The sequence below is a fragment of the Quercus lobata genome, chromosome 5, assembly GCF_001633185.2.
Source record: "Quercus lobata isolate SW786 chromosome 5, ValleyOak3.0 Primary Assembly, whole genome shotgun sequence".
In the NCBI taxonomy this organism is placed as follows: domain Eukaryota; kingdom Viridiplantae; phylum Streptophyta; class Magnoliopsida; order Fagales; family Fagaceae; genus Quercus; species Quercus lobata.
Window position 1 is genome coordinate 41,373,047 of NC_044908.1, and position 22,907 is coordinate 41,395,953.

A 22,907-nucleotide genomic window follows, 5' to 3' on the forward strand; every position below is an offset into this window, starting at 1 on the left:
GCATTTTGCGGAGCCCTTTCCTTGTAGGAGTCCTTTTAATTAGCACTAAATGTGGAGTACAAGATATTTCCTTATTCAAGCATGTGTGGGGACCAAGTAATGCCACATCCCCTTCAACTAAGATATTTCCTTATTCAAGCACTAAACGCGTATCCCCTTCAGCTTATTGTCGTCAGCCTTCCCTCTTAGTCGCCCAGGGTGCTACCGTCAACCTTGAGGGAAAGTCGTAGACTTCCTACCATTGCTTGCCTATGAGCATAAGTGAGACCGACGGGTTTTGGGGCGTTGCCTTATGCCTTTTCATTTCAACATTACAATTTTATCCTTATCAGCTGTCCCATACTCCATAGCCTCGTTAGCTTGAGCTGACGGGTTACGGAGTTGAGTTTTATTGTTAATTTTCTTTTGTTTAGACAAGAGAGAGAAAATCATTTATGGGGGACTCCTTGAGCAGCCATTATTAAATGCCTGAACACGTGGCGTATCTTAATTGACTTCGCTTCTAGATGAGGGCGTCGCTTCATCTTCCGTGCATATTTTCCCTTATATATACTTCGTTTCCTTCCCTCATTTCTCTCATTTCAACCTTGCTAATCTTTGAGAAAGAGCTCGTCACCTTGTGATTTTCACCTCCGTCAGCCTGCTGATCGCGTCACTCTTGCTACGATCATTACTATAACGCTGTCCCTTTTTTCCGAGGAGACTTTTACTTGTAATTTTTCTCTTTTTTACTTTTCTTTTGCCTTGTATTTTTCATTCTGGTTAATTGATTCAGTAGTGAGGCCATCAACTTAGGTTCTTAGAATGAATCCATCGCTTGCAGGTAGTCAAATGTCTAAAGAAGCATCGAGTAAGCAGTCGTCAGTCTGCAAAGGAGCAGGCTACGACGAGGTCTTTGGTTCAAGTCATGGGCCTGAAAGCTTCTCCTAGTCGTCAAAGAGGGAAACATCAGCCCAATCTCCTGACGAAGAAGTTGGAAGTTATGGAGAGGAAGGTGAGGAAGAAATAGTAAGTGAGGAAGAAGTGGTAAATGGGGAAGGTGAAGTTGAGGAGAGAGAGAGTGACGGAGATGGAGATGAAGGTGATGAGGAATCCTATGAGGGAACCTCAGGAAGTCTTGGAGGCAACCGTCCCTTCATCCTTCCCGAAAATTGGACCACAATAAATTTCTACCAAAGATGAGTAATAGGGTCTTTAAGGAGTTACGTACTCGTTACCAGATCTCAAACCATATCCCAATCTGTCTCCTTGGAAAAAACGAAAGATGCTACTCAGGGAGGACCGCAAACGTCGGCATGTATGACGTTATGTTTGCTACGGGACTAAGACTACCACTGACGACCTTGCACCGTCAGCTGGTTGATTTCATGGGATTGTTGGTCAGCCAAATCGCTCCAAACGCTTGAAGGATCTTCATAAGTGCTGAGATCCTTTGGAGTCGTCTAAGTGGTGGGAACCATCAGCTTTCATTAGACAAGTTCTTCTACTGCTACAAAACCTAGCACATCGTCTCTTCCTAGGGGATATATCATTTCGCTATCCGAAAGAAGGACTTAAGACTTGTGTCTGATATGCTAGACTCTAATAGGAGATAGAAAAGTAGATACCTTTTTTATTTAGGAGACAGATTGGGTATGCTGTCCAGAAGAATGGGTTACAATGCCCTATGGTTTTAACAATACCTGGGGAATAGTTAAAGACTCAGGTTTTAGCTTCAATGGCTTTTATTTGTTTTTAGCCCATTAGCCTTTGCTTCTATTATTTCATTTATTTTCGAAGTGCTTTAATGTCATCATTTTGTTTCTCTTTTTAGCCAGTGCTTGTCCTCACATAATTGACGAGCAGAAGGAATTCATCCATCGAGTTCTCGATATCCCATTTAAGCAACGAAAGTGTAGGGACTTAGTCACCCTTGACACTCTTTATTCATACTGCGGGGGCCCGAAACCAACGCCTAAAGCTCGTAGATTGGATGAATACTCTCGTCGTTGTAAGTAGATTTTCTACCATCCCCGTCAGTTTTATTCTTGTCGTCTGTTTTTCTAATGCACGTTTGTTGTCTTTTGCAGAAATGGAGGCAGCTAGGCAAAGGGTGAAGGCAACTGCTGCCCGTAATAAAGAGGAGGAAAGGAGAGCCAAGGGAAAGGAGGGGGCGTCCTCGTCAGCCCCCAAGGCCGTCTCTAAGGGTTCGACCAAAAGTAAGGCTGACGGGAAGGACGATCATCCTCTTAAAAAGGCAGCCGTCATTCCTGGGGATGCACACCCCAAGAAGAAATCACCCCTCAAGTCAAGTTGCGGCGCGGGTAAGGGAATGATGATTTCGACTGGTCCCGTCGTTGAGGGACCCCGTCGCCTTCTCACCCACAAGGACTACGCCATCAAGGAAGTGGGATCCCTTATGAAGCCGACGGATGTGGAGCTCTGTGCTGAGCTAAGGACGAAGGAGCTGGGGGCGTCAGCTCTTTTTGACCTTACTTGGGTAAGCTTACTTTCTTGGTTAATTTTATCCCGTTTCTTTTTGTTCATTAACTGACAACTATATCCTTTTTAGGCCTTGGTGCGTGTTAAGGCACTTCAGGACCGATGTGTTGCCAAGGAAAGGGTCGTCACCCAAGTTAGGAAGTATAATACAAACTTATTGAATAAGCAGGAGCAATAAAAGGATGCCCTCCGTACTCTAAATGGTAAGCTGAAGGAGACAAAGGAGAAGTTGGAGGAGGCAGGTCGTTAGAAGGAGACGCTGTAGGGATAGCTGTTGACCTTGCGCCGGTAGGTGGAGAAGGTTGGGGCTGACGCCGTTATAGAATTCAAGGCATCGCAATCATTCATCGACTCCTGTGTTGAATATTATGGTACTGGGTTTAAAGACTGCCTTAAACAAGTCGCATCCTCCTTCCCAGACTTGGATCTATCCGGGATTACCATGGATGACCCATGCCGTCAACACCTGCTAGCGATGCTGTCATTGGTAAGAGTGACGACTCTACTGAGTCAGATCTCCCTCCCAAGGATGATGGCGTCGTCCTTGCTCAACTTGCTGTGAATCCTCCCGTCACCACTTCCAACCCGTCCATTAAGCTCTTAAACGTGGAGAACCCTCCTACTCAAGATAAAGATGACGAGACTCTGAATGACGCTCCTGTTGTTTAGCCCTAGCCTTATTTTTTTTGTAACTTGTATATTTCATTTAATTTTCAAACAATGTTTAAATGCCCTAGTGTTTTTTGGGCTCTATTTGTAATGACTTCATTTTATATACGATATCTTATGCCCGTTGTCTTTAACATTGTCTAGTTTTCTACTAGTTGGCACTTGTATCTTTATTTCTCATGCTTGTATGCAAGGATATGTTTGTTTTTGGTGAACTAGGACAAACTTGTCCTGTAGTAAACTCGTCACCCTATGAACTTTATAGCCTTGAGACATCCTTATGTCCTGTATTCGTATATTTCATGGACATATTTGAATTTGTTTGTCCCTTTGTTTAATGGATTTAAACAATCTCAATCTCCCTTTTCAGTAGAATTATTCATTCAGGAACTTTATATTAAAACTGTCGCCTTGGAAACCTTTTAATAATACTAGTCATGTCCTTTGGTGGATAAACTCATCAATTTTACGAACTCGTCCACCTTGAGGACTTAACACAGTCGTCTATTTTATGGGTATTACTAATAAGCTTGTCCACTTTGTGGACTCAATGATAAGCTCGTCCATTTTATGGACGATAATTTTTCATCCTCTTGGGACGAAGTCGTCCACTTTATGGATAATGATTTTTCATCCTCCTGGGATGAGGTCGTCCACTTTATGGACTTTAACAAAGTCGTCCACTTTGTGGACATTGATAATAAACTCGTCCACTTTGTGGACTTTAATGATAAACTCGTTCATTCTATGGACTTAATGATTTTTCATCCTTTTGGGATGAGGTCGTCCACTTTATGGACTTTAACAAAGTTGTCCACTTTCTGGACATTAATAATAAACTCGTCCACTTTGTGGGCTTAATGAGAAACTCGTTCACTCTATGGACTTAATGATTTTTCATCCTCTTGGGATGAAGTCGTCCACTTTATAGACTTAATAAAGTCATCCACTTTGTGGATGTTAATAATAAACTCGTCCACTTTGTGGCCTTGATGATAAACTCGTCCATTCTATGGACTCAATGATTTTTCATCCTTCTGGGATGAAGTTGTCCACTTTATGGACTTAATAAAGTAGTCCACTTTATGGACGTTAATGATAAACTCGTCCACTTTGTGGACTTGATGATAAACTCTTCCACTCTATGGACTTAATGATTTTTTGTAGGTAGACACCTTTTACATACTTGAATAAACTACTCTTATTATGATAAGCCATGCATTCATAGGAAAAGTAGTTCTTTAAAGGAAAAAGACCTGCCCTTTGGGTTTTAAAAGAGCATTGTAGCAAAAAGTAAAGTAAATGGAATAACTGAGGAGCATAACTAGAATTAACTAAGGTAAACTAGAAGTAAAAGTGTGTTGCTTTCTATGCCATCCTCTCTACTAGTAGTACTTCTACAGGTGCTCGCCATTCCATGGATGGTGCAGTTTCCGTCCGTCCAATGCCTCCAAGTGGTAGGTGCCTTTCCTCTGCCATGACGTGATTCGGTAGGGTCCTTCCCAGTTGGGGCCGAGCTTCCCATGGGTAGGGTCTCTAGCAGTGCCCATGACTTTTCTTAGAATAAGATCTCCAACCTGAAAGTCTCTGTGTTGGACTCGGGAATTGTAGTGCTTGGCCATGCGGTCCTGGTACCATGCAAGTCTTTGATTGGCTGTCACCCTGACTTCGTCAATTAGATCGAGCTGTAGATGCATAGCCTTGTCGTTCTTGCTTTCATCATGATTGTCCACCCTATAGCTTGTGAGTTCGACCTCGACTGGGATGATTGCTTCGCTCCGGTATGTTAGTCGAAATGGTGTCTCTATTGTAGGTGTCTTTGTTGTTGTCATGTATGCCCACAGTATGCTTAGCAGCTCTTCGGGCCATATACCCTTTGCCCCCTCGAGCCGAGTCTTGATAATTTTGAGCAAGGATTGGTTCATGACTTCCACCTGTCCGTTAGCTTGAGGGTGGGCGGAGGAGGAGTAGTGATTTCTGATCCCCAACTACGAACGAAAATCCCGGAAAGAGTTGTTGTCGAATTGTTTCTCGTTGTCTGAGACTAAGACTCTAGGGATCCCAAATCTACATACGATGTATCTCTAGATGAAATTTTCCATGTTCTTCTTCGTAATGGTGGACAAGGCTTCAACTTCCACCCATTTTGTGAAGTAGTCTATGCTCACTATGAGGAACTTTAACTGCTATATTGCTATCGGGAATGGCCCCATGATGTCTAATCCCCACTGAGTGAACGGCCATGGGGCTATCATTGGGGTCAACTCTTCGGGCGGCTATCTGATGACATTGCTAAACCTTTGACACTTATCGCAGGCTTTGACATAAGTCTGAGTATCCTTCTGCATGGTGGGCTAGTAGTACCCCCCTCAAACAAGTTTGTGTACTAATGACCGCGACCCTGAGTGGTTCCCACAGATCCTTTCGTAGACTTCTCTCATAACATAATCTGCTTCTTCAGGACACAAACACCTTAGGTATGGGTGGGAGAAACCTCTTTTGTATAAGACGTCCTTTATTAAAATGAATCGCGTTGTTTGGAACTTTAACTTTCTTGCGATCTCCTTCCCGTCTCGTAAGACGCCATTTTTCAAGTAGGAGACTAATGGTGTGGTCTAGTCGTCTACAGAACCTATCTCCTGCACATCAATGGAATCTATTAGTGGAGCAAGCTGAACAAAAGAAAGTACATTATTAAGGGTGATCATATGTTCCGCTGAAGCGGCCTTGGCAAGGCGGTCGGCTTACTCATTCTCTCCTCTGAGGATTTGGATGATCTTGGCCTGTAGGTCGTCCACCCTTCTCCTTACTTGCTCCAGGTACTTCTTCATCCTTTCGCCCTTACATTTGTAATCCCCGTTCACTTGGTTGGTGACGACCTAAGAGTCGCAATAAAGAACCACGCTTACGGCCCTTATCACTTTGGCGAGGTTGAGTCCCGCCACTAGAGTTTCATACTTTGCTTCATTATTGGTGGTAGGGAAGTCAAGGCAGACCATACATTTAATCTTATCTCCTCCAAGAGAAAGAAGCACGATACCTGCTTTGCCGGCCTGCCTGTTGGACGACCCGTCTGTATGAATACTCCATTGAAAACACTTATCTACCTCCTTGTCTTCCCCATTGGTGAACTTTTCTATGAAGTCAGCGACGATCTATCCCTTGATGGCAGTGCGTGGGCGGTACTGGATGTTAAACTCACTCAGCTCTATTGCTCATAGTGCTAATTGACCAGCAACTTTCAGGTTGCTCACTGCCCATCGTAAAGGCTTATCGATTAGGACGATCACCATATGGGTTTGAAAGTATGGTTTGAGTTTTCAGGCTACTGTAACTAAGGTTAAGGTGAGCTTTCCATGGGTGGGCATCTTTCCTCTACACCATGAAGTGCTCGGTTGGCGTAGTACACAGGCTTTTAAACCTTGTCTTCTTCCCTAATTAGGGCTGCACTGACGACTGTCGGGGAGACAACCAAATAGAGGAAAAGTTCTTCCCCAGGTTGTGAGAGACTTAATAGCGGTGGGGAAGAGAGGTAGGCTTTTAGATCCTCGAACGCTTGCTGACACTCGGCCATTCACTCAAAAGACTTTTTCAGCATGCGGAAGAACGGTAGACACTTATCCGTTGCTCTCAATACGAATCTATTCAATGCTGCTACTTTGCCGTTGAGGCTTTGCACTTCTTTCACGTTCCTTAGGGGTGCCATTTCTACTATGGCCTGAATCTTGTCAGGGTTGGCTTCAATACCCCTTTGAGACACCATGAATCCTAGGAACTTTCCTACTGTTACCCCGAAGGCACACTTACTCGGGTTGAGTTTCATGTTGCAAAAGCGAAGGGTGTTGAATGTTTCCTTGAGATCCTCTAGATGGTCATCCTCCCTTTGGCTTTTTATTAGCATGTTGTCAATGTAGACTTCGACATTCCTCCCGATTTGGTTTGCGAACAACTTGTTCATGAGCCTTTGATACGACGCGCCTGCGTTCTTGAGGCCGAATGGCATCACTTTGTAGTAGAAGAGACCTTGGCTGGTAACAAACGAAGTCTTCTCCTGGCCCGCCTCGTCCATTCGGATCTGATTATAACCCAAAAAGGCGTCCATGAACCTCAGTAGCTGGTGCTGAGCTGTAGAGTCTACTAGTACGTCGACTCGAAGGAGAGGGTAACTATCCTTAAGGCATGCTTTGTTCAGGTCCATGAAGTCTACGCACATCCTCCATTTCCCGTTGGCTTTCTTGACCATTACTACTTTTGCCAACCAGTTGGGGTAGTATACTTCTCTGATGAAGCCTGCCTCTTGCAATTTGCCAACTTCTTTTACTATTGCTCAGTCTCGTTCCTGTGCAAATACCTGCTTCTTCTAACGGATGGGTGGAAAAGAAGGCGATACATTCAGCCTGTGTACCATGACCGAGGGGTTGATTCCTGGCATGTATTCATGGCTCTAAGCGAATACATCCTGGTTCGCTTTGAGAAAAGTTGTGAGCTTTTGGTGAACCGTCAGGCTGGCAAGGGTGCCGATCCTTGTGGTCTGATTTAGTCTAGAGTCGTCGAGGGGTATCTCCTCTAGTCTTTCTATTGGTTCCACCATCGTCCGCTGCTCTTCTATGTTCATGTTCTATAGATGGTCGTCCATCTCTAACATCGCGATATAACATTCTCGCATAGCTATTTGATCTCCTCACACTTCCCCTACCCTATAGTCGATGGGGAATTTGATCATTAAGTGGTAGGTTGAAGTTATAGCCTTCCACGAGTTGAAGGTAGGTCATCCTAAGATGACGTTATAGCGGATGAGCAATTGACTACCAGGAAAGTGATGTCCTTAGTGATTTGCTCAGGGTAATCTCCAACCGTTACAAGTAACGTGACTACGCTGAGGGGGTATACTTTTGTTCCTCCAAATCCAACAAGTAGAGCGTTGGTTGGGACTAGATCTTCTCTATTAATCCGCATTTGTTGGAACGCTAGGTAATAGAGAATGTCTGCGGAGCTTCTGCTATCGACCAAGACCTGATGCGTGTTATAGTCACCTATCCGGATGCTAATGACGAGTGCATCATCATATCGGTGGTGAAGACGTCGAGCATTTTCTTCTGAGAAGCCAACAACGGGGTTGTTGATCTGCGTCATCTTTGGGACGGCGCTCGTTAGTTGAGTGTTTTGAACTATTCTAAGGTAAGTCTTTTAAGCCTTTTTAGACGAACCAGTAGTCGCCGTGCCTCCCACAATCATCCTTATGTCACCCAAGGGTGGCCTTGGGCCCTCATTGTCCCGTCGGGGAACCTGCTCTTGGGGCGGATCCACTCTCTCTACTGACGAACTTTTGTAACTTCCCTTGCCTAATGAGGGCTTCGATTTGCTGTTTCAAGTCATAGCAGTCGGCTGTATCATAACCATGGTCATGGTGGAAATGGTAGTATTTGTCTCTAGACTGCTTGTTGGGATCTCCCTTCAGCTTGCCGGGGAAGGTTAGGGCTCCCTCATCCTTGATTTGCATCAGGACTTGGTCGATCAGGGTAGTCAGTGAGGTGAAGTTCGTGAACTTCTGCACAAGGGGCTTGGAATGCTTGTTATCCCTTCGTTCTCTAATTCTCGCCATCTTCCACCCTTTGTCCTACCATGTGTCCTCCTATCTTTCTCTCTTCTTGGGCTTCTCCTCTCAGGCCACTACTCTCGGGCCAGAAACGCGTCTTTAACATTCATGTATTTGGTCACCCTGTAAAGCATATTTGACATAGTCTTTAGGTCGTTCCTATATAATGAAAATAGAAACTTACCCTTCCACAACCCATTGGTGAATGCGGATACAAGTATCTTATCGTCGGCCTTATCGATTAAAAGTGCTTCTTTGTTAAAGCGAGCTATGTAAGACCTCAACGTCTCATTCTCTTGTTGCTTGATGCTCATTAAACATGCAATGGATTTCTTATACCTATGCCCCCCAATAAAGTGTGAGGCAAACTGGGCGCTTAACTCCTTAAAAGTATTGATAGAGTTAAGCGTCAGCTTACTAAATCAAATTCATGCCGACCCCTTTAGCGTAGTAGGGAAGGCCCTATGCATAATTTCGTCTACGACCCCTTAAAGTTGCATTAGGGTCTTGAAGGATTCTACGTGATCTAGAAGGTCTTTAGCTCTGTCATAGCTTTCTACCTAGGGCATACAAAACTTCAGTGGGAGGGGGTATGAATTGACAGACATAGTGAATGGTGAATCGGTTCGGTGGACCAAGTCGTCGAGGTCCCTGGATACTCGTCCTCTGAGGGCGTTCATGCAACTCTTTGTCCGGGAAGCGATAGTATGGCTTATAAGTAGCTAAGGTTCCCCACAGATGGCACCAACTGATGATGTCGAAAAATCAACAATAAGTCACATAGTCCTCACATGCTTGAAACAACACCTGCACAATACAAAAAGTGAAGACCTAACGGAGAGCACCGGTGTGGTGCCAGCAAAATACCCTCCGAAGGTTAAGTTAGAATTTCTCACAACTCTAGAGCGTCAGAGCTGGGATAAATTAGGCGTACCTTGGTTAGTGAGGGTATTGGGGCTTTTATAGTAGTAGAGGATTGACATCTCTTCCTTGGCTTAAAGATCTTTCCTTATAGGAGTCTCCATGAGCATATTTTGCGGAGCTCTTTCCTTGTAGGAGTCATTTTGATTAGCACTAAATATGGAGCACAATATATTTCCTTAATCACGCATGTGTGGAGACCAAGTAATGCCATATCAGAACTGTCAGAGCCTCGCGTATCCCCTTCAGCTTATTGTCGTCAGCTTTCCATCTTAGTTGCCCAGGGTGCTCCCGTCAGCCTCGAGGGAAAGCCGTAGACTTCCTACTGCCATTGCTTGCCTAAGAGCACAAGTGAGACTGACGGGTTTTGGGGCATTGCCTTATGCCTTTTCATTTTAACATTACAATTTTATCCTTATCATTGTCAAAAATAGAACGCATTGAACATATGAGATATACATATAAGGGTATAATTCTTGTAACTGGCTTAAATATAATATATTTTTTGTTTTATTAGATCTCATATCATTGCTTGAAATATATGAACAACCTTCTTTCTTTTTTCTTTTTTTCTTTCTCTTGCTAGTGACATAAACCTTGAAATGTTACTGTGGGCGCAACGCGCACCACTTGATATAGGAGTGTTGCTTTATTGTTATTTGTTTTATTATACATCATATGAAAAAAAAAATTTTGTAAATTACTTTAATTCTATTCATGAAATTTCATGTGGGTTTTAATTTTCATATCAATTATTAATTGAATGATATTGTGTTTGCTAGTTTTTTAGCTAAAAATGAATTGTATTTCTTTATTATGTAAGAGTTAACTCACATGATCTATTAAATTTATAAATCAGGCAATGTAAAAAAAAAAAAATGTACCACTGCGCACCTTCGGCATGATAGTCATTCTGCAAGTATTAAATGCTTGTGAGATGTGGGGGGTAAGGACCTAGGTTCAAGTTTTCAAGAATGAGTTTTACACACATATATACTTAAATTAAGTTAGAGTAGAATTTATATCTTGTATTAAAAAAATTTAAAAAAAAAGTAGCATTTTTAGAAATGAATTAAATAGAAATACAGAAAATGAATGATTAACAATCATTCACCAAACAACCTATAGAGTATTGCACAAAATACAAGTGTGAATACATACATGAGCCTATAGGGAGATGTTTTATTCATTTTATTGAAGAAAAAAAGTCCATTTCATGACAATTCCAAGCTTTATTGGGTCAAGGATCAAATCACATATTGCAAAACCAATAAACAGAAAATCATAAGAAGGATCATTGCTCATTTGAAACAACCTAAGACTCTCATAGGAACAAAAAGACATAAAATGAAGAAGAAAAATGAAGAACATGGATGAGTTTTACCTTAATTAGTAGTTTAAGCTCAACACCATTTCATTTGTGCCATGACCACAAATGCCAATGTATAAATCTCCTTGGATCAAAATCAAATTACAAAAATCATATTAAAATCTATAAATGAAAGACAAATCCTTGAAAAAAAATCATCAATAAGAAGTTAGTATAAATCCTTAGAATAAAAAAAAAAAAAACATACAAATATTATATTGCAACAGATCAAGAACAATAAAAACTTAATAAGTAACTATAAAAAAAAATTCCAAATATTTGAAAAGAATGAGCTAAACTAATTTTATCTATATCATCGTCTCCATATTTTCCTCCTTCTCCTTATTGCATAATTTTAAAAAGTACATAAAAAAGGTAAAAACAATGGGAAAAAGAAAAGAGCAAACAATAGATGGGTGTTCACTGAACCGCAAAACCGCACAAACCACAAAAATTGTATCAAAACCACCAACAAAATGGCATAACCGCACTGCACCGCAATTAACAGTGCATCGCACCGCATAGTGCAGTGCAGTTTGCGGTTTTATAATAAAAAAAACCACACAAACCGCACCATACCACACCCTCGTTATATATTAATATGTTTATTTTTTTAAATATTAAATATATTATTAATAGTTTAATAACCCTAGTTTAAAAAAAAAAAAGTTTAATAACCCTAACAAGTATTGATTAGAAAAGCCAGCCCAAAATAAAGAAAAACTAGCTCAATAGTTTAAAACTTGGCCCAAAACAAAAGGAAAAAATCAACTTTAGGCTGGGTAGGAAAAGCCCAAAATTTGAAAAATATACAAGCTTCAAATTGCATCTTATGCCCCGCACTGCACATGTAACTGCAAAATGAGATGTGTTGCAGTTATGGTTTTGGCTAAATTTTAAATCGCACCACACTGAACATGTGACCATAAAAATGAGGTGCGGTACAGTTATGGTTTTGGCAAAACCACACCGTAAAGTGTGATTCTAAAAATGACCAAAAATCACACCGCATTACACTACGAACACCCCTAGATATTGGAATTTGAAATTTATGAATAGTTGGGTATTGAAAAGGCTTGATCTAGAATAAATTGGGTTTGGCTTATTTTTAGTATTTTTTTAACTGGAATCTCCTTTTGTTTTAATGAGAGACTGTCATATCACCTACTAACTAAATAAAATGTGGCGATTAAAACTCACTACCATTTGGCATTATATATTTAAAACAAAAGGACATATCCAATTAAAAAAGTATTGGAGGTAAGCCAAACCCAAATAAATTAGCAATGTTGAAGCGCACCCCTTGAATTTGAAATTTATAAATAGTTGGGTATTGAAAAGGCTTGATCTAGAAATAAATTAGCAATGTTGAAACGGTTGAATTTGTTTGAGAATCCCAGCGGTCATCATAACTAATAAACAAAAACAAAATCTAAATGAATATAAGGATTAATTAAATATTTTTCTTCTGTAATGAATTTAAAATTCTTGATGATATGGTTTATATTAGCCACATTTGAATTTAGCCGCTTACCTCCTAAATAACTAGCCAAGTTGCAATTTGGGCTTTTCTTAAAAAAAAAAAGAAGAAGTCATAATTGAAGTTTCTCGTAATCACTTATAAATTCAAGATTTTTGTAGTAAGGACACTATTTTTTTTTTTTTTTTTTTTTTTTTTTTTTTTTTTTTTTTTTTTGAGAAGAATGTAAGCGTAGTTTTATTAAAGATAGAAAAAAAATTAAGACAAATCGGATTGGAACACATCGTCCAAATCCCCAGGTAGATCTTCTACCCAAACATCAATATCTGCAGTTGAAACTGCTCTCCTAGCTAAACAATGAGCTAATTTATTCCCATGCCGACCAACATGCTGGTAACTACAGTGCCTCAAAGTTGCCCCTAACCTCTTAGTTTCATTGACTACATGGCCATACAAAGTATTGCACCCACCAGAAGCATTTAAAGCTCTCACAACCTGCAGGCAATCACCCTCCAATATGACATCAAAAAGGCTTAGTTCTCTGGCAAACTCCACAGCTCGTCTGGCAGCCAAGGCTTCAGCCATCTCCACTATACTGGTTAGACTAATCCTCTGACTTAAGGCAGTAATAACTTGGCCTGAATGATCTCGATACACGACGCCAAGTCCTGCACAGTGCAGCTCTTCAAATAACGCAGCATCAAAATTAGCTTTGTAGGTGCCAGCAAGTGGAGGTGACCAACGAGCTGAAGGACGACGCACAGACTGTTGCTGCTCCTGATCATTGGCATCCCAGAATTCACGGACCATCATTCACGCATAGTCTTCAATCTTGTGAATTTGCCATGAGGTTTGTCGCACTCTAATTCGATTTCTCCGCTCCCACAAACATCAGCAAATTGTGGCAAACATAGCCACCTGTAAGCCCGTCCCTTCATTGAACAAATGCTTTAAAAGTTCAACAAATGACCTGCATCCTTTCCAAATCAGAAACTGGAACTCCGGACTTGACATCAAAACAGCCTGAGCTTGATCACAAAGCCACAGGAAATGCAATGTCGACTCCGTGTAATCCCCACACCCCTCACAGACATCATCCACAGGTACATGTTGAGCCTTTAAATTCACCTTTGTAGGAAGCGAGTCCTTTGCAGCACGCCAGATAAAGTGCCGGATTTTATTAGGCACCTTCATCTTCCAAATCTTCTTCCACACAGCATGATCATTAGCCAACGAGGATGAGCTAGGCACAAGACAGTCCTTGACAGCAACAAGAAAGTGATAGGCACTCTGAACACTATATTCACCATCTGCCGTCAACGGCCAAATGAGCACATCCTCCTCCCTAACCGTACAGACCTGAATCTGGCTAACTATCTCAGCTTCCCAAGGCAAAAAACAAAGGGCCAATTTACCCGGGTCCCAGGTTGTTGTGTGGGGAACAAAAAGCTCACTAACCTGATTTACAGAGGTATTGGCTCGAGGAGAAATAATTTTGTTGTGGTGCAGGTCAGGTAGCCACCTATGTCTCCAAATATCAATCAATTCCCCATTCCCAACTCGCCAAATTGCTTCTTTATTTATTACATCACGAGCTTGCAAAATACTCCTCCATGCATAGGAACATTTTGGTGAAATAGGAGCATCAAGAACACAGCCATTTCGAAAATATTTTGCACTAAATACTTTAAAAAGAAGGGTCTCCTTTTGGTGAATAAGTCGCCACACTTTTTTTGCTAACATTGCATTATTAAACTTCTGAAGATCCCGAAACCCCATCCCTCTAATTGATTTTGAGGAGCAAAGAGAACTCCACTTTACCCAATGGATTTTCTTCGAGTCACCACTACCCCACCAAAACTTACGAATCATTGCTTCAATATCTTTACATAGACCAACCGGAAGCTTGAAGACACCCATAGAGTAGGCCGGTATAGATTGAACCACCGCCTTGATCATCACTTCCTTACCAGCTTGAGACAGAAGCTTTTCCTTCCAACCTTGCATTTTAGCCCAGACCCTTTCTTTAATCTGTGTAAAACAGGCCCTTTTATTTCTACCAAAAAAAGATGGCAGCCCTAAGTACTTCTCATAATGCTGGATGGCCGGAACATTAAGTGCCACTTTAATAGCCTCTTGAGCTTGTGCATCTGTGTTCTTGCTAAAAAATAAGGTTGTTTTCTCCCTGTTAATCATCTGACCCGAAACAGCCTCATACACAGCAAGCAACTCTTGGATTTTAGCACATTCCTCTAAGGTAGACCTACAAAAAATCAAGCAATCATCTGCAAAAAATAGATGGGTAAGTTTAGGCCCATTTCGACACAAAGAGAACCCGTGGATATCACCATTTACCGCTGCTTGTCTCAGAAGAGCATTCAGCCCCTCCGCACAAAAAAGGAACAAATAAGGAGAAAAGGGATCCCCTTGACGCAATCCTCTGGAAGGTTTGATCAGACCCTTCGGTTCACCATTCACCATTATAGAATAAGACATTGTGGTAACACATTCCATTATCAAAGCCACCCATGACTCTTGAAAACCCAATTTGAGGAGGATTTGCTCCGGTTAGCAATCACCTTACTAATAATCTTATAAATAACATTACAGAGGCTAATAGGTCTAAAATCAAATACTCTTTCAGGATTGTTAACTTTCGGGATCAAAGCAATAAAAGTATGATTTATAGATTTGAGAATAGACCCAGAATTTAAACAAGACAGCACAGCCTGAGTAACATCCATACTTACTTCAGTCCAGTAGGTTTGAAAGAAAAGAGGTGGCATACCATCCGATCCTGGAGCTTTTAGCGGGGCCATCTCCCTGATTGCCTGACCGACCTCCTCACTAGAAAAAGGCTTATCAAGATCTGCTCTCATTTCATCAGATACCACAAGCTGAACCCCACTCAAAATTCGATCCAAATCATGAGGGTTAGAAGAAGAGAAGAGGTGAGAATAGAAGTCCACTAGCATGGCCAAAACTACCTCATCCCCTTCTTGCCACACCCCATTCCCATCATGCACCCCCTTAATGAAATTCTTTCTCTTCCTTTGGGTTGCTGTACCATGAAAAAATTTTGTATTGCGATCGCCATGTTGCAACCATGAAACCCTAGCCCGTTGCTGCCGCATCTTCTCTTCCTTATCATATAGAACATTCAACTCCCTTTTTAAACAATCCACCTCCTCAAAATTTCCAGACCTGGTCGAATCATCCTTTGCCCTCCACATCCAGTAAGCACACTATGTAAAACTTAACACAGACTCATACAACATACTCTGAAACAATAATATAATTCAATTAAATCCACACAATTTAGGGTTTAGGGTTTCCCAGATAGTAAATAGATATTAACGAAAAGAATTTCTCACCAAAATATAACTGCATTAACGTTTTTGAATATTACTAAATGTTTGGGAAAATTTAAAAATTTCATTGTTTATTTTAAACTATTTTAATCATATAATAATCTTTAGTCTTAACAAAAATTTCGATCTTGCACAATTAGCCAATTAGACTTTTTTTCATGTACTAATTTTTAATCATCAATTGTTTATTCTCTCTCCTTTAAACTTTAAACTCAACTCATGCAACAAATGCTGCTCAAATCGCAACAAACTGTTGTTATCTGGCCAACAAGGAGGGCATTGTTCTAGTAAATAACCAACAGCAAAAGTGTCACAATATTTTTTTCCATCCCCACTTTTCCATTGGTGAAGATTTGTTTGATATCATGTGAATTTTGTGTTTCTTCTTGTTATAAACAGCAGAGCCCAGAAGAGTTGGAATAAATTTTCAGAGTGATTGGAATTTGGAAGTAATAGAATAGTGGCAGTGCACAAGCTGTATGTGAGAATTGGATGAAATTAATCCCATTGGCATAGTTTATCATATTGGGTTTAGTTTCCTCCAATATCTTACCTCCAGTCAAATTACACAAACATTCAGAGCTTATGTATATAGTGTATAAGTTGTAAGTGAGAATTGGAGGATATTAAATTCATCGGCTTAATTTATTCTTCTGCCCAATGAGTTTAATTTCCTCCAATATCTTACCTCCAATTTTTACAGTACTTGACCAATATCTGGGCCTCATTCATTCTTCTTCTAAAGAAAGAAAGAAAAAAACCTTTGATCCTCTTAGCCGCTGTCCAACATCTTTAGAAAAAAGAGTTGGATCAAACCAATTAGTCAGAAATTCTTGTTTTGGGGGCCCAGATTTTAATATATTTGTGTTTGCTTAAAAAGTGTTAATGAAAAATATTATACTTATATGAACGAAAATCATGCGAAGATTCTTGATTCAATGTGTTTGAACAATTGAAGTTCTTAATTTTATATTCCTGTTTTTTTATAAGTAATTTCTTAACTTTATGAGTTTTGATTAGATTTCATTCTTTCATTTACGATTCTATAAAGCTAAGCTCAACTGATAGGAAATTGTGACACAAAATTGAGAAATTCAAAGGCTTGATTTTAATACTACAAGAATGAATTAAAATAAGACGTTTATATTTTCTCTATAATATACTTATATGCCTTTGTTCTCATTAATGAGATTATTGGGGATTTTTTTTTTTTTTTTTTTTTTTAAGTGTGAACCTCTTGAATATTAGAATTTGAAAAATTCGACACATTTTTTGTTTCTTTGAGAGGAAGGGGGGCAAGGGGCTCATAATTTTTAGGGACCAAAATTCTGGGAAAAAAATATTAATTTTCTTAGATAATTTTTGGCTTTCTTAAAGTGTGGTCTTCTTGAGTATTAGAATTTAAAATTTTTTACACTTTTCAAAAAAAAATATTTTGAGAGGAAGGAGTTCATAATTCTTTACCCAAAAAAAAGTATTTTTTTCCTTAAGGGATATATATTATTTATTTATTTTGAAGTGAGGATTTTAAGTGCATAAAAGGAGTTGGAAAATTTTTCTAAATGGGTTTAACTTTGGTCGGCCCATTCACTCTTCTTGTTGGTGGTTAAACTTGAGAAAGGCAAAAAAGGCAGTGGATATTTGTGATGTGCATCAGCGTTACACTTACGGAGAATATTTTCCTGATTGAGATAGGCTAGGCTATAAGTCCAGTCAAGCTCTGTTTTCATTGTTTCTCAAATAAAATTAAAAAAAAAAAAAAAAAGAGCTATGTTTTCATTCTGGAAAATGCTGGGAAAATCGAAAATGGCACAACTTTATATCATAATTCGTTACGTGGCGAGTTGTGATTGATGAAGGTATGTCCCCACATAGCCCACAGGCACACCTTCATCAATCACAACTCGCCACAAGGTGAATTATGGCACAAAATTATGCAATTTTTTATGGTCCTAACATAATTATTTGATTCATCATAATTCTCTTCTAATTTTCCTAAATCAAGTGGCTGCAACATAGATAGATGGGGTACAAGGTGGTCTATTAGTACACTTTCTGAAATTTTCTTTTCTTTTCTTTTCATGAATTAGCAGCTTTTTTATATAATAAAAAAATAATAATAAAAACCGGCTTTTATGGTCAATTGGTCATCCTGAGAACAAATGATCCCATTCCCTTAAAACTGCAATTTCAGATGGTAGTTTAGATTCTTTAGAATGCATGAAATACAAATATATTGAATTTTTTGTTGTTTGTTTCTTGAACTTAGCTTGGTAGCATTAATTTAATTTCAACAGCACATAACACAGACTTAGGGGAATAATAACCTAAGGTCATTCAAGTGCTTTTTTTGCTACTCATGAACTTCCAACTTTACTAATTGCCCTTATGGCACAAGATAGGACTTCTTTCGCTAGACCTACTTCCCAAATTGAAATGGCAAATCTTGGTTGAAGGAGAGAGGGCAAAACTGAATTAAATTTTGACCCATGGGATCTGTATTTGCTTTTCCATTGTAATTCAAACTAGAACTCAATATACAATGAAAATGTAATAGGCATGTAACATTTCGACTAGATTCTTGAGTCTAGACTCTTTGCTTAAATTCACGCCTGCTCTTTCCACAAAATATATTACTAGGCCAAGAAGATTTATAGTAACACTTTTTAAATTCATTACAAAAGAACCATTCGTAAAATTTTGATTAAATTGTATATGTATTATTTGTGAACAGAGAATTATATGTAAAGTGGTAAATTTTGATTTTATATATATAAAAAAGAAAATGAAAGGATTTAATAATAAATGAATGGTCATTCGGATTCATTTGTAATAAAATATCTTTACGAGTATTTTATTCCTTTTTAATTATTAGTCATTAAGTTTCTAAAATGATTGTGCCATTGAATAACATGACATGTGGCATAATTGGTTGATGTGTATCACTTAAACAGGTTGAAAACTTGCCGCAAAGTATTACTCCTTCCATCCCAATTTGTTTGCCCTGTTTGAAAAATTAAATTTTTTAAGAGAACATCATTTATTATCTTGTCTGCCTTATAAAAATATATAAGTTTACAAAATTACTCTTAAATAAATTTATCAGCCTTTTCAAAAAAAGAGTTATTCTTAATGAGGCAACTAAAAATGTGCTCCAATTAGATTGATTTTTTAAATATTTGTTAGTTTTCTTTTCAAATAGTTTTGAAAATAAATTAGGGGTATACTAGGAATATTAGTAAATTAATAACTTTTATTTTTAGAAATAGGATAATATTTTGGGACATCCCAAAATAGAATAGAGGACAAACAAACTGGGATAGAGGGAGTATTAGTTCATATCACTCTACATTTATTGAGGATTTCGTTACGTGTTAAGTTTATGTGCTTTAGTAAAGGTACATGTGTCATTATTTTATGTATCCATTAGTTTTAGAATCCAACTTTTATAATATACTAGTATGTAAACGTGCTTACGCACAAGAATTATGAATTGTAATGATACTATTGATATTAGTTTGAATTATTAAATATATAAGACATTAGTTTGATCAGAACATTTGGAGTTACTAAAATGATTTTTTCCTTGCAATTTTAATAATATTGGTTACGCCAAGTTTCTTATTATATTGCTATTATGTATATAATTGTGAAAATCACTATTAGACACTACATATACAATATTAACTCACTATCATTGTCCGTGAAATTCTACTAAATTCAACAAAAAATAAAAGAATAAATTGGTTCAATAGTATCTCCTAAATTGAATAGGGACATAGGTGCATGGAATCATTTAGCTAAATTACAGTTTGTTATGTTCAAGATTTTCACATACAAAATATTTAAATAGAAACAATAAAAAAAAAAAAATACTCATTAGTTTAGGGGAAAAAAAATAATAGAAAAAATCTAAAAAATTTAATTTATATGAAAGCTAATAAAAACAAAATCTAATTTTGATTCTATTCAAATTTGCTCTAAGCTTTGGTTTTAAAATATACATACATACATACATATATATATATATATATATATATATTACCTAAGTTTATTTATATTGGACTCCTGATTTTCTACATTAATTTAACTCACTTGGTACAAAAATTAAAAATAAATAAATTAAATAAGACATGTGGGGTAAAATTAAACTTTAATTGAAATTCATTTTTTACACTAAATTACTTGGCACAATAATTTAAAAGCTTGGATTAGATAAAACACATGACATAAAATTAGACTCTAATTGAATTCCAATTTGAAATCTAATAGAATTTTCTCTTAATTTTGGCTATTAATATATATATATATATATATATATGTATGTATGTATGTATGTATATATTGGAGTCCTCGTTTTCTACACTAAATTAATTTATTTGGCACAAAAATTAAAAAAAAAATTAAATTAGATAAGACATGTGACACAAAATTAAACTCTAATTGAAATCTAATTTTTACATTAAATTAATTCACTTTGCACAAAAATTTAAAAGCTTAGATCAGATGAGACACATGACGCAAAATTAAACTCTAATTAAATTCCAATTTGAAATCTAATTGAATTTTCGAAAAATGCTAGAATTACAACTCATCAATACAATTAAGACACAATACCATGTTTAGGGTAATTATATAACACTCTAGGAGTACTATAAATGCATACTCCTCATTCTCACGAAATTGTGAGTCCCACTAATTAAATTCATAGTAAGACCCACAATTCATATGAGAGTGAGAAGTATGCATTTATGGTACTTCCGGAGTGTACAATAATTTTCCCATGTTTAGTGTTTGTGCCAAAGTCAAACTATCTTGACATGAATTATGAGACGAGTAATTTCGAATTTATTGTGGCTAACCTAAATGGTATCATGCCAAATGGGATTAATAATTGGAATTTCTGTATTGATGCACTTTTTTTTTTTAGAATACTAAGTATTTTTAATACATACACGGGGAGAGAGGATAAATTTTTTTAAAGAAACTTACAGTGGTGTATATCCAAAATAGTCTTGTATTAATGCACTTAATTTGCAATCATCCCAAAGCGACTCACTTCTTTATTTGTATCATTTAACTCATATAAATTTAATTGTTGACACTCTAGGTGTTTCCATAATAGTTCAAATATTATAAATTATTATTTATTTATTTTATCATATGATGTAGATTTAGGTCATCATGGCATGAAAAAAAAATCACTACTAATTGAGAGATACATTCCCATTAAAAATGTAGAAGTGGTGATCCAACCACCCTGCAAGCCCAAGTTCTGACACTTAATCTAACGGTAATTTGGTAAGTGGTAATTATATAACAATATATTTATTCCTCTATATATATTCCATTTTTTGGCCTGTCAACCGGAAACATTTGTCATTTACACAACTGTGTATGGTTTGATGAAAAATATTTTCCTCATATGTGAGTGTTTGTGATGATTGAAAATATTGCTCAACCAAAATTTTCTTCCGATTGACCAAAAAACAAAGGCACTTGTGGCGGAAATTGGTTTACGCTTTCATTTTCCATAAATCATTTTCCACCTCACCCAAAACTTATCAACCGACCCTCCACCCCTCATTATACCTAACTACCACAATAACATCCTCGGTTTACAAATTACAACCACCATTGCCATTGCCAAAGTGGTTCACCGACCACCACTAGCCACTTGTCGCCCCCACCATTGGCCGTCATTCACCATTGATCTTTGCCAACTACCGGTTTTCCATACCATTTTCAAGAATATAGCTAAACATTTGCAAATATTTAACGATCAAAAAATATTTTCAGTTTAACCAAGCATAACAACAACTATTATTTTTTCAGTTCATGTTTGGACTCTAAAGATAGCCCATTTAGTGCTCTAGTTCCTTTTCATGTATAAGCCCATTTAGAGTACAACAACCCAAGATGATATAAGCCTATATCCTCTGTGCTTATGTGAGATGACATAATTTAGCTAGCTAATTGAGTAAAACTCAGTTTGATTGTACTCAAATCCTACTTTCGCCACATGTGAGCTCTTTTGTCACAGTCTCACACTCTAAGCTTGCCAAACCTATTAGTTTACCCATCGAAATGAGGTGGTATTACATGCATCGAATAAATGTATCTACCCTCTCACGCGAAGGTGGACCCCACACTTGTATCTAATGCGTCATAGATTTTCTCTATCCAATTAGTGATTCTCCCATATATCCAAATTTGCCAAATTCTTTCTTTATTATAGTAATATTGGATCTCTTTTGAATGATGGGTATGTTATGCTTTTGTTTTTAAAAATATTTAAGACAACCGCATTTTGATAAATATCAAACATATTTTCTTGAAAAAATAGAAAAAGGTTTGGCTCCAACCACAAATTGGAGGATGATATTTGTTATCTAACTGAAAATAATTTAAATTTATTAACCTCTCACATAATACTATGAATAGTTCGTTACTTATTAGATAAAAACTTATATAAGTATATAATGTGTATGTGTATTGTGCCCGTGCATAAGCATGAGTTCTAAGCTAGTTTCATTAATACCGAAATCCATCTCCCTATAAGCTCTCCAAAACCTTAAACCCTTGAGTCTTGTAATCACTTTGCATTGCTATCAATGGCTTGGAGTTGAGGTCCTCGGGTTGCATAATGGGTCAACATCTTGATCTGTGGTGATTGGCTTGGGTTTATTTGGCAATTTTGGAAATGATTTGGGAGGCTTTGATTATAGGTTTTGATTTGGATAATTTGGTGGCTTTGGTGGTTTTGGTGGCAATGATAGGTTCGGGAAATGGGGTCAATTGCTTTAGTGGTTTCTAGCCATGTGTGAGTTTACACCAACAATTGATGATGGGTTTACTCTAAGGTTTTGATGAAGGAGGAAGAGAGGAGAGCTAAGAGAGAGGAGAATGAAGATGGAGAAATTTTTAGGAGAGAAAAATATATATATATATATATATTTAAATGGGAGTAGGAAAAAAAAAATGTTGGATGTACGTACATGTAAAGTATGCTACCTAAAA

The 22,907-nt window shown here is 37.9% G+C and overlaps 1 protein-coding gene across 1 annotated transcript; it reads right to left on the minus strand.

Annotated features, from left to right (window-relative positions):
• Positions 1-12,774: 12,774 nt before the first annotated feature.
• Positions 12,775-13,326, minus strand: LOC115990484. Its single transcript, XM_031114311.1, has one exon. The coding sequence runs from the start codon at positions 13,324-13,326 to the stop codon at positions 12,775-12,777; it is 552 nt and encodes a 183-aa protein (XP_030970171.1).
• Positions 13,327-22,907: the final 9,581 nt, after the last annotated feature.